General features: G+C 44.1%; 1 protein-coding gene across 1 annotated transcript in view; it reads right to left on the bottom strand.

Moving 5' to 3' along the window:
- LOC113406440 (trifunctional purine biosynthetic protein adenosine-3-like) overlaps nt 1–12,765 on the bottom strand; it is a 53,278-nt gene that overhangs the window by 13,453 nt on the left and 27,060 nt on the right. The window contains exons 14-19 of the mRNA XM_026651388.1: nt 9,990–10,188; nt 7,333–7,584; nt 6,827–6,979; nt 3,485–3,688; nt 2,808–2,939; nt 2,027–2,157 (exon numbers count right to left, since the gene is read on the bottom strand). Coding sequence (XP_026507173.1) covers nt 2,027–2,157; nt 2,808–2,939; nt 3,485–3,688; nt 6,827–6,979; nt 7,333–7,584; nt 9,990–10,188 — 1,071 coding nt within the window. The remainder of the gene's footprint in view (nt 1–2,026; nt 2,158–2,807; nt 2,940–3,484; nt 3,689–6,826; nt 6,980–7,332; nt 7,585–9,989; nt 10,189–12,765) is intronic.

Genomic DNA, 12,765 nt, shown 5'->3' with positions numbered 1-12,765 from the left:
ATTCGACTGGAGCTGGGGCCCGACTTCCCGAGTGGGATGTTGAGCTGCCCGACACGGGTCTTGGCTCTCCCCCTGCCCTTTCCTTTCCCTTACGGGAGGTAGGAGATCTTCCCCTCACAGTCTTTTTCGGTTTCTTGACCAGAGCCGTGGAGGGAGACCAGTGCTGGCTCATGTACGGCACCGGGGGAGCACTGTGCACGGAGGCCACAGTGCTTGGTGCGGAGTCAGACCCCGCTGCTCTGGTGCCGGAGTGAGTGCTGACTCCATTAGGAGCGCTCTTAAAATGAATATCGCGCTCCTTCTTCGTCCTAGATTTGAAGGACTTGCAGATACGGCACTTGTCACTTATGTGCCCTTCGCCTAAGCACCGTAGGCAGCTGGTATGTGGATCGCTGATGGGCATAGGCCGTTTACAGCAATCGCAGAGCTTAAAGCCTGGGGACCAGGGCATGTCCCGACCCCTGGCTGGGTCCCATCCAGGACTAACGAAGAGTTGGAGAACTACTACTAAGGGTAACTAAGAAAACTAGTAACTATATACAGCTATTTTATGGGATTTGGAAGTTCGCAAGAACAGAGAATGAAACAACGCTAGCCAAAGCAGCAGACATTCCAGCACCGTCACCAGCGGTAAGAAGGAACTGAGGGTGGGGGGAGCCGGTGGCACCCCTTATACCGCACGCCATGCGGGCGCCACTCCAGAGGGCGCCAGAGCCGGTCCCCTATGGATACTGCTGAGGGAAAAACTTCCAGCACCGGTGCATGTGGTGAGCACACACACCTAATATGGAATGGACACGAGAAAGCACTCGAAGAACTCAGGATATGTCTACACTTATTGGGGATCGACGCAGCTGCGAAAGATCCACCAGGGGTCGATTTAGTGGGTCTAGTAAAGACCCACTAAATCAACCACAGATCGCTCTCCCCTTGACTCCAGTACTCCACCAGAACGAGAAGCGGAAGGTAAGTTGATGGGAGAGTTTCTCCCGTCAACCCAGCATGGTGTAGACACCGCAGTAAGTTGGCCTAAGCTATGTCAACTCACGCAACTCCAGCTATGTGAATAACGTAGCTGAACTTAGGTTGACTTGTGTAGCCCTGCCCTCAGGTTTTGGGGAGCGCAGTGTTGTTGCGGTGATTTTCTAGGTGCCTAAGAGTTAGGTGCTGTGACACTGAGCTTCGCAATGCCTCACTCCCTTTGTGGTTCTCACCCTTACTATATATTTGTGCGGCATTAGCACAATAGGGTCCTGATCATAGCTGTAGCCCTTACCGTGGGGGGAGGGGGGAAAGATACCTCCTCACCCACCTTGTCTCTCTAATATCACGCAAATAGTAATAATAATAATTAATAATTTGTTTAAGCATCAGATCCTGCTCTAGTTGAAATCAATGGCAGAACTCACATTGGGCCCGATTCTCCATTGTTTATAATTGATAAATATTTTTGCAAACCAAACAAATACATGAACCCTGAACAAGGACTCTCTCCATGCTAGTTTTAAACTGCAGCCATGTTGGCTGTAGCATTGTCTGAAATGTACATATTTTCTCACCACAGCTGAACTTATTAAAGTTTGAACAAAAGCCTTTCATTTTGTTATTAATAAAAATAATCACCTTTTGGGAGACCCCAAGCAAGAAAAATATTAGCTCCGGGAGTGAAAGGTAGGTAGGTTGTTGGTGGTGGTGGTTTGGGGGGGAGGGGGGGGGTGATGTTAAGTGTTTTGCAACATTAACAATGGCCGGGGTTTCTAGGCACACCCAATAACAAATCCCAGTAACATCTCTAAGATGGAAATAAAAGACATATTATTATCTCCATCCTACTGATGGGAGACAGAGAGAAGTTAAGTGACTTTCCCAAGGGCACAGTCAGTGGCATAGAAGAATTCTGGAGTTTCTGGCTCCCAGTCCTGTGCTCCAGCTCCACCTTTCCCCTATAAATATTATTAATCCTTGGCTAGATTTCCACAGCAGTGAGTTAGTAAAATCTGATTCAAAAAGGTGAAACATTGCTTACTTTTGTAGGAATACCAGCTCTTTCAGCTCTTCTTAACCCTTCCACGCCTGACTTGTTAGAAATGACGAGGACTATCTGTGCGTAGCTGGTTGGCTTTTTTGTGCTGGTTATTAGGGCTTCAAGGTTTGTGCCTAAAAATGAAAAAGAAGAAATGAAGACCAAGCATTTCTTGGAGGGTAAATATACTGAACATTCCGAGGTGGCTTTTAAAAACAGTAACATAGGAGGAGTCTGAGCCAATGGCCCTTGAAGTCAATGGGTGTCTTTCCACTGACCTTAGTGAGCATTGGCTTGGACCCCTGGCATGTGTGAGAACATGAAATGGTTTAATAAGTTATGCATTTGTAAAACCTACTTTCCAGTGCATGAACTATGCTGCATTTGTTACTTTTGGGGCTGCCTATATGTCTATAAAACACAGAAGGAAAGTTTGGAGTGTTTGAAAATACAATGCTGCATTCCTCTGATCAGCTGGTTGATCGCTTGAAGGTGGTATAGAGGTGTGTGGGCAAAAGCTACATATGTAGGTGTATCTCACAAACATTTTGCAGCCGTGGGTAATGATCAGAGTATATCCAATTCAAAATGGCCTAGGGCAAAAATCTGTTCTGCCTGCCCCGAGGAGCTGCCCCCTGATGTCGATCTCTAGGCACCTGACCGAAAGCTCACTGAAGTCCATGGGAACACTTCCAGTAACTTGAAGCAGTTTTGGTTCAGGGCCTAAGTTTCTTTGTCCAACAACCTGTGTTGCACCTTGTAGTGAAGAATGCAAAAGCCTCACCTGTTCCAGAGATGAGAACAGCCACCTTCACTTTGCTTGTTTGGGTTTTGCCTTGGATATGGTTGTGCAAAAACTGTAACCTATTTGCTTGTAAGGCTTGAAGCAGATTATTGATTTCAACATGGGCAGATTCTTAATGGGGAAGAAAAAAAAAAAAGTGTTACATAGGTATATCTATATCTATATCTCTCTCGCTCTCTCTCTCTCTCTCTCATAGAACTGGAAGGGACCCTGAAAGGTCATTGAGTCCAGCCCCCTGCCTTCACTAGCAGGACCAAGTCCTGATTTTGCCCCAGATCCCTAAGTGGCCCCCTCAAGGATTGAACTCACAACCCTCGGTTTAGCAGGCCAATGCTCAAACCACCAAGCTATTCCCCCGCCCCCCCCGCTCCCTCCCCATGTAAACACAGAAATACAGAGGACATAAAAGGACTTCAGCACTTCTGAGAATTAGACCAGTAGCACTTCTTGTTTCTCACCACTTCAAAGCTAACAAACACTCCTAAGCATGTGTTATATGTACTGTAACTGGAATCTTCAGGACTATCATTTTAACACACCTATGAAGCAAATGCGACAGAGTATCTATGGACCAGATCCTCAGCTAACATCAGTGGAGCTTCACTGATTTACATCAGCTGGCCCTACATTCCTCTAGGTAAATGAGACTCCAGTACCTGTGTGTCGGGAGACGACTTTCCCTATCAGCCAGGCTTCCTCATGTCTCTGTACGTCTTTCAGAACCTGCTGAGCCAATGCCTTTTCTACCACCAAGACTGCGCCAATCCCGCAATTAAATGTTCGGGCCATCTCCTCTTCTGAGAGGTTTCCCTCTTTTTGAAGCCAAGAGAAGATTTCAGGTATCTGCCAACTGTGAGCATCTGAAAATGATTGAAGCTGTAAATTGCTTGTTGAAATACAAAACAAGTGTTGAATAGAAATGATTGCCTTGACACAAATACTCAAGTTCCTAGAATATCAAGAGCCAGAATTTCTGGACGTGAATTACAAATGCAAAAATCATTAGACCTGGGGCAGTCTTAGGCCCAGTGATCTTTGCTGCAATGCAGAAGAACTGGATTTAATTCCCAGTCCCTGTCTCTTACTGCCTCAGTCAGCAGGGTCTGGAGTGTTGGAAAATGTGGTTCAGCCCATGGAATGTAGGAAATGAATTACTCAGCTGTGACCCATTGGCTAATAATTAGGAAGAGGCTCGGAGGATACTTCAGAAGGTGCTCTTATTAGTCATCCTCTCCTGGGAAGATGACAGCTGCAATGGTAGAGAGGGTATAAAATGAGGGAGGCACCACCAGATTCCAACAGACAACAGACAAGACCCCTTTCCCCCATGGCAAGAACTGATTGGCCCGCAGCAGCAGCATTGCTGAACAAGTATGATGGAGTTAAAAAGGAAGTAGATTTCTTTTTGCCATATTATATTTTAAATGTTATGTCCTGGTTTTCATACATTAGTACTCAACAGATTTTAGCATATAGAAGAGGCGAACTAGAAAAATAAAACACAGATCTGATGAGCTCAGTCTGTGGAAGGAAGCACAATTTATTATTTGGAACAGAGAACTGAGAGTCACGAGTTCTGTTTTATTCTGCACCTGGCACCAACGCTGTGTGATCCTGAACAAGTCACTTAACTTTGCTGTGCCAACAGGTGCTTGCTTGTAAAATGGGAATAATAATATTCCACTAGGTTAATATGAGGACTAATTAATGTAGGTAAAATGGTTTGAGATTTCAGAAAGGCTGTATCCAAGTGCAAAGTATCATGATTATGATGTTATGCACACATTCCTCCTAACATATGAACTACTGATTACACTCTAGTGCACAACAAAGATCTCTCAAACAAGTTAGATTGAGCTGAGTTTGTGTGATGTTACAAAACAGTAGCGACTCTCTTTTGGTTGTTTTTAAACCACCTGGTTCCTTAAACAAACAAACCCAACCCAAAACATTATGAGTTCAAGGGAGGAGAGATTGCAATCTTAAGGCTACAAGGTAGGTGACCATATTTCCCTATGCTGAATACGGGACACCTGGTAAAATTATTTGTATTCAAACAAGTTCAGCGGCAATCAATCAGAACGATTCAGTACAAACATTCAAATTAACATCAAGTTGACTGAGCCCGTAAAAAAGAAATACTGCATAGTTGGATTCTTTTTATTTACCTTTATCTTTAAAGCTGAAGGGTTCACACGGGGTGAGGTGACACACACACACACACACACACTCACTCCTGTACACCTCTCTCACAGGGTGGGTGGTGGTGGGGGGGGACACACCGACTCTGCCCAGCGCTCTCCACCCTCCATGCCTGGCTGGGCCTCCAGCATGGACCTGCCTCTCCTGGCGCTGCATCTTCCTGAGGCAACACATGGGCGGGCTGGGGGGAGGGAGGGGGAGATGGGACGGATGGACGCAGGGTCACATGACCTCCTCCCCAGATTTCTGCCAGGGTTCACACCAGAACATGGCCAGCAGCAGCCTTTCGGCACTGTGCAGGAGGGAAGGGAAGCTACTTCCAGCCCTGTAGGGGGTGGGGGTGGGGGAGATATGGGATGACCTGGCCCATGTCTTTGCAGAGCTCATCTCTTTCCCCAGCCTCCCTGTGTGGCTGGAAGCAGCTTGTTCCTTCCTGCCCACATAGTGACGAAAGGCAGCTAATACCTCCAGGCTGTTGCTGGCCACCGACATACCCCAGCCGCCTCCTGTCCCCCACCTACAGCATGGGCAGGAAGGGGTTAAGCCCTAAGGATGCACTGTGCACCAGGGCCCAGGGAACCTGACTGCAGAGGATTCAGCGAACCTGGCCAGAGAGGTGGCTCAGCAGGGGAGGGTGCCTAGGGGATGGAACAACCCTGCGCTCCCTGGGGGTAGGACTCCGGGCAGGGGGAAGGGTGAGTGAAGAGGGTGCTTAGTCCCTGCCCCAGGGGTTGCTATGGAGCCTGCAGGGTCGGGGCACGAACAGGCTGAAAATCGCTCCCCCCCTGCCACTCCAGAGCTTAGCTGAGGGGCGGAGTGGCTTCCCCGTGCCAGCGCTGTGCGGGGCTTTGGCACACGCAGGGCTCGGCTCCTTCTGGCCACTGCCCTGGGCTGGAGGGCCTTGGGCTTTCCTGGGGTGCTGGCCCAGCCAGAGGCAGTGGGGGAAGGAAGGAGGCTGCTGGCCAGGTTGTTGGTGAGCTCAGTGCTCCAACCAGGGGCTGGTTCTCCGCCCAGTGCTGGGAGTGGGACACGCTCCGCTGGGGGGGATATGGAGGAGCAGCGAGCTGGGGAAGAAGGGGACAAAGGGGAAAAACAGCGAGAGGGGGAGCACATCAAGGGCCAATGAGTCAGCAGCAGAGGTGACACGTAATCAGCCACCGCCTTGCGCTTGCCTGCATGCGCCAGCCACCGCAGCTCGGAGCGTGCAGCCAGCGATGGCGGGAAACTGGATGGGGGGTGGGGTCCTGCTCGCGGAGAGCCGGCACGCAGCGCGGGTTGCGCTGACAGACTAGCTGGGGGAGCAGCTGACCCCGTGCACTGCATCTTCACCCCACCACCAGCCTTGCATACCCAGCCCCATTGTCAGCCACTAGACACCCCCCCCCCAGTCACCGCTGGTGGGCAGGCGGTTGGTGAGCAGGGATCCAGCCAAAAGCAGGACCCACCAGTACTGGTGGAGGGTGGGAGAAGGTGGGGGGTGGTGGAAAAACAGAAAATATGGGACAATTTGCCCATTTTTAAGAAAAAGTCGAGACACCTACAGGAGGGCTTAAATATGGGACGGTCCCTTTAAAAACAGGACATCTGGTCACCCTACTACAAGGTACTCTGTAGGTATTCTGAGTGAAAGGGGAAATTCAATACAGATCTAGTAAAAAAAATAAACTATGTTCTAGATATGCAAATGTGAGACTCAAGGAAAGTGTCAGTTTACCTTATACCACATTGATGGGCTTTTCAGGTCCATGCCCACAACTGCACATTTTTTTAATATGATGCCCATTTTGCTTCCTTACCTAAAACTACACCAAATGATTCTGGGAGAACTCGGGGGATATTTTCCAACAGACCTCCTCCAGTGATGTGGGCGTAGGCCTTAACACGCCCTGAACGAAGGAGAGGCAACAGAGTTTTACTGTAGATTTTAGTTGGGGTTAACAGTAGTTCCCCTGTGAATGTAAAATGAAAAAGACTGATTACAACATAGAAATTAACGTCAATCGAATTAAATCAAGGAAGCCTAAAAATATTCATTTACCAGACATTGAAAAGCAACTACTATATGACGGAGTAAATTGAAGTGGAAAGAGAAAAATGCTTTGCTCTAACTCCTGTAGTACACACCAGTGTTATTACCCATCTGCCCCTCAGCTTAATTTGTTTCAGTGTATTTAATTTGAGAAAAGGGAAAGAAGAATATAGTCAAGTAATAGTGGAATCATAAAAAAAAGCTATGTTGGGAAAACAATCATGACATTTTGTTACACAGCAGGAGAAGAGGTATATGTATTAGTGATGGTACCTAACGTCTGGTCACCAGAGCCACCATCTGATGGAGAAGTGAAATCTAAAGACGACTTTTCTACAATCTTCCTTACAAGGCTAAACCCATTGCTGTGAACCCCAGAGGAAGCTATTCCAATGACAACATCCCCATCAGCAATTCTCTCCAGTTGGGGGAGCATCTGTCCTTGTTCCACGGCACCAACTGCAAAGCCAGCGAGGTCGTACTCCCCAGGCAGATACATGCCAGGCATTTCAGCAGTCTCTCCTCCTGCAGGGAACAAGGAAAGACAAAGAATGGGGTGAAAGACATTGTGATCAATATACATATGATTTTTATATGTTTCCAACCGGATGCGAAGGAATGCAGCGGTGTAAATAGGCTATATTTAAAAAAAAAAAAAAATTAATTAGCAGCAGCATTTGTCACATGGCTGTAGCTCCTGTCATTGGAACGGATGACAGGCAAATTGGAATGTTGTCAAGAAATCCTCATTTCTGATGGCCAGGGTTAAAATTACTATATACCTACATTTGTTTATACAGATTTTTTTGATAGGGTTTGTTATCTCAGTGCTAATATGGCTTCCATCACAGGAGTGATGCACAGAGCACAGAGACCACCTCCTGAGCATGCAGCCCTACTGAAAACTAAATCTATTCATTTATACAGCAAAATATAAATGCTCAGATTAGCACTCTGGAGAATAACAGACAGGTTGAATTCCCCTTTGGGGTGTGCCTACGCTACACAAGGAAATGTATCCAAGGACACTGAATGCATTAAATAATTGATTGCTTCCCTTGTTTTCAAAATGGTTTAGCGTATCCAGACAGCAACGTTGTTTGGCAGAACCATGCTGGCACATCCATACACAGAATGCTTTACTAACCTGGTTGTACCAGTAAACTCTGAAGTGTCTATCCCACATTGCCAGGACTACTGATGGGAGCAGGGGGTTTTCAGTAATTTCTAAACACATGGCACTGCATTGTGGGATGGAGTTAGCAAGGCTAGTTGAATCAGTGCAGCTGCAATGCTTATGGCTTCCTGTCCACACTGGAGAGAAACCCTTGTTGATTGCACCATTTCAGCCATACCTGAGCTAAAGGCCTTCTCCTAGGTGTTGCGACCATTTTGTACAAATAAGTCTTGCAAAGTGCATGGGACAGCTGCAGTGTGTGGATGCAAAGGGTTGTACAGCTGTTATAGTTTGTTGTAACTTCTTTTTTTGCCTAGTGTTGACAAGATCTGATGTATTTAAAAGTAGCTCTCTCATGTAACAAAATGTCTGGAAAAATTAGTGATTTTAACAGGTCTGAAACAGAGACAGTGATAGAATTCTAGCATCCTAATGGCTACATGACTCATGGTCTCGGATATTTCTGAATATGAGCACACAATGATACACAGTATTCCCATTTAAAACTTAATAATTAATCTCCACCAATTAATTTGTAAGCCTCCAGCTTCCTTTCTAACCTCACTATAGGTGGCTATGTTTACAGTTGTGTAGTAACTGTAATGGAAATTAAGCTCTGAAATTTAAACAATTTAGTCAATGCACGTGACAAGTTTTGATATTTAAATATAAGTGTATTTTAGATGCAGGGTTTGAAGTAAGTAGCCCATTTGTTCATATACTGGTATGAAGTAATGAATTAAGAAAATTTTGATTGGCAATACATACATTGCCTGTTTTTCATGGACAAAGCTTGTAAAATACCTGTAAAATGAGACATCCCCATTAAAAGAGACTCTTTTCTTTCTATCTTTCAAAGATAGTTACGTAATGCAAGATAAGCTTATCTGATTTTGCCATCTCTAACTGGTATATGAGAAGGTTTGTTTTGAAAATTTATTAAGTTTTGCTCCTGTATTTTTACTAGGGGAGATAATTACTTCTAAAAGGAGGAGAAATGTAAAAACAGAGAGAGGGAACTGAACTTGGCTTTGTAGTTTTCGTTCTTCTAAATTGTAAGCCTACATTCTATTACTTTTATAAAGTAAGGATTCATATTAATACTTGGATAACACGAGATTCTCTAACAGAATTTAAAACATATTAATGAGCTGAATGACTTTTAAAGGTTTAATTTTTGTGAAAGTCACAAGCTAAAAGTAATATAGTGGTTCATTGTATGTAAGATTAGCTTCAATATTGAATAATAGGATACATACATAATTTGCTAATAAAATATGATCACTAGTTAATGAGAGTATGAGGGAAAAAGCTTAAAAACTTAACATCTTGGGATAAACTGATTTTGTGAAAATTTGGATACTCCAAACACAAAGTCTTCATCAGAAAACAAATATGCCTCTTCAGCACATTTATAAATTGACTTGAAATATAGAAATAATTCAAATATGTGACCTATTGGCAGGAGTTGCATAAAGCCCTTCATTTTTATGATGTTAAATGAAGAGACAGGGAAAGAAAACTGTAAAAACATGGATTCCTGACCTACTCGTAGCTTTTGTGAACAAACAGCACCTGCTATGTAAGTGGATGGAGACTCCATTTCATAAAGCATAGGCAGTTAATCAGAGTCTCATCGAGTTTTGATTTATGAAACCTTTCAAGAGTGTGGACACAAAATATTAAAAAACAGTTTAAAAAAAAGTGCAGCACACAAATTTTCAAATCCCGTACAGGAAGCAAGTGCTCGTACCCAAGAGAGCGCATCCTGCCTTTTTACAAGCTTCAGCTATTCCCGCTATGACTGCTTGAGCCACTTCAGCGTCAAGTTTCCCACAGGCAAAATAGTCGAGGAAGAAGAGGGGCTCTGCTCCCTGAGCCAGGATGTCATTGACACACATGGCAACCAAGTCCTGGCCAATGGTGTCATGTTTCTTACACATCTGTGCAATCTGCAACAAGACAGAGAGACTAGTTTGTAATTTTTGCATGAATTAAAAGCACAAGATCTGAGAGTGGGGAGGGATAACTCAGTGGTTTGAGCATTGGCCTACTACACCCAGGGTTGTGAGTTCAATCCTTGAGGGGGGCACTTAGGGATCTGGGGCAAAAATCTGTCTGGGGATTGGTCCTGCTTTGAGCAGGGGGTTGGACTAGATGACCTTCTGAGGTCCCTTCCAACCTTGATATTCTATGATTCCCTGACAATAGGAAGGGAAGGCACAAACATCACGTTGTTCATGTGAATACTGTCTGAAAAGCCTCTAAAATTGCCAGTTCCTTCAAATTAGGGTGTATCCTTTCTCTAAGTCGCTTATTTTTGTGGGGAGGGAGATTCTCAATGTTTTTCACAATATGGGTCATATCTTACTAGAGACGGTCTCATGAACACTTCCCCTCCCATTGGCAAGTGTCTAACATCCCTGTGGCAACTACAGCAATTGCTTACATGACATTAGAAAAGAATTTAAGAGGTTTCAGCTGTCTTTAGTGCAATGTAGCAGCTGAAAACAAGGAAGGAAGACAGTATCATGTGACCATCCAGCTCTCCCCAGACCACCCATAGGTAATACACAGACCACCAGATTTCAAGAAGTGAGAGAAGCTTTTTTAGGGGAAGAGAATGAAAGATAAATAAAACGGAGAATGACTTGACAAATGGTACAGTTCACTTCTAGAACACCTCTCATAAAAGGATCTCATAGTGCTTTGTAAACATACGCGAGTTAAGCCTCACAGCACCCACCTGGTGGAGAAAGAGAATATCATTATCCCCATTTTTGTAGACTGAAGAAGTTGAGGCAAAGAGTGGTCAATGCCATAATTACCAAGTTTGTGTCTCTAAAGCTTGGAGCCTAAAATCAATATCCAAGCCCTAAATAAGAAGCCTGCTGTACTCCCAGCTCCAAATGTTACAAAAGCATAGCTAAAAATCATGCAATTTAAAAACAAATACATTTTGGCTGTTTATTTGCCTTCTTAGTTTTCAATCTTTAGGTTACATTCATGTCATATTTTCAAGCTATACACCATAACCACCAGGGCTAGAATCTTACTATAAAAATAATTATCAGGATTGATATTCTCATATAATCCCTTGCCTCCAGGAGCTGGGGCTTTAAGCAAAATATCAAACAGTGCGAGACTTGTGATAAAATTGTGAGAGTTGACACTACTGAGACTGATTTCCAAGGCACTAAACAACCATAGCTCCCATGGAAGTTAACAAAGGGTGCCCACGAACCCTTAATGTGACCAAGTGACATGGCTGGATTTTAGCACGTCAGCTGCAGTGATGGAGTTAGTGTGAAATAGCAGGTACTTCACAACTATGCTTTTCTGGACCAGGCACAACAAGTACAAGAAACTCTTCCCCTACTTCCTAAGCAAAAAAAATAAAAATGACGACCAAGTTCAAAATAGCTCTGATAAAACTGGATCACTACATTATTATTAGTAGTAATAGTAATGCAGTAGCACGTAGAATGCCCAATCAAAACCGGGACCCCACTGTGCTACGCACTGCATAAACACAGAGTAAGAGATGGTCCTGCCCTGAAAAATTTACCATCTAAAAATGAGACAAGATACAATAGGTAGATTTAACGAACAATAAGAGTAAGAAGGGCAAGGTTCAAAAGAAGAAGAAGTGGGGAGAGCACAGCTCCTAGTAATTGCCTTTTCCTGGCTTCGTTAAGGAGTGCTCCCACATTGATCCTCCTTAATTGATGAGGCGAGAGTTCCCCCTCCTGTTTCAATCTACGTTAACCACTGGAGAATGGTACAAAGGGACCCCATTAAGATTATGCAATTATACAGAGAAGGTAGATAATGCATAATGTCATTCTGAGTCAACAGGAAAGTACGTTTTGGTGGTTTTTTTTTTTTTTTTTTTTAAACTACAGTTTATTTCCACTTTAAAAATAAAAATTCACCTCAACGACGTTTATTTTTGTTACCACTCTCTATTTCCATCTTTTCCAACTGCTGATGACTTGGACATAGAAAGGGATCCTTTGATTTTAATAATAATAAACATTTATGAGAGCACTGAGATTTGAATATCATTCATTTACAGTTCAATGCTACATTATTTGTGCACCTGAAACTCCCAACAGGAGTTTTGGGAAACAGGGTCCCAATCTTTAAAGCTCCAAAAATTTCTCTGGTGTGAACAAGAAAACTGATGGGCACAACAAAAACTCCAATTCATGCTGTCCAGCAGTAAGACATAGTCGTTCTGCTCCGTTGGATACAGATGTTAAAAGACTGTGGGCCAGATACTCAGCTGGAATAAATTGGTAGAGCTCCATGAATCTGACTTAAGATCTCATCTTAGGGAATGTTCATTTTTTTAATTTAATTGGGGAGTACAAAATGCACTCAGAATAAAACGGTCCAATCAGTGTGCACAAATATACAATGGCCACTATATAGTCTTATTGTTTGGCTCTGCGATTGGACACTGTGTGTGTAGAGATGGAGGCCCTGATTCAACAAGGTATTTGAATATGTGAATAATTTTAAGC

This window comes from Terrapene carolina, unplaced genomic scaffold, assembly GCF_002925995.2.
Source record: "Terrapene carolina triunguis isolate 2854851 unplaced genomic scaffold, T_m_triunguis-2.0 Scaffold30, whole genome shotgun sequence".
Lineage (NCBI taxonomy): Eukaryota > Metazoa > Chordata > Testudines > Emydidae > Terrapene > Terrapene triunguis.
Note: the sequence above shows the minus strand (reverse complement) of the source record. Positions and strands in the feature narration are given on the sequence as shown.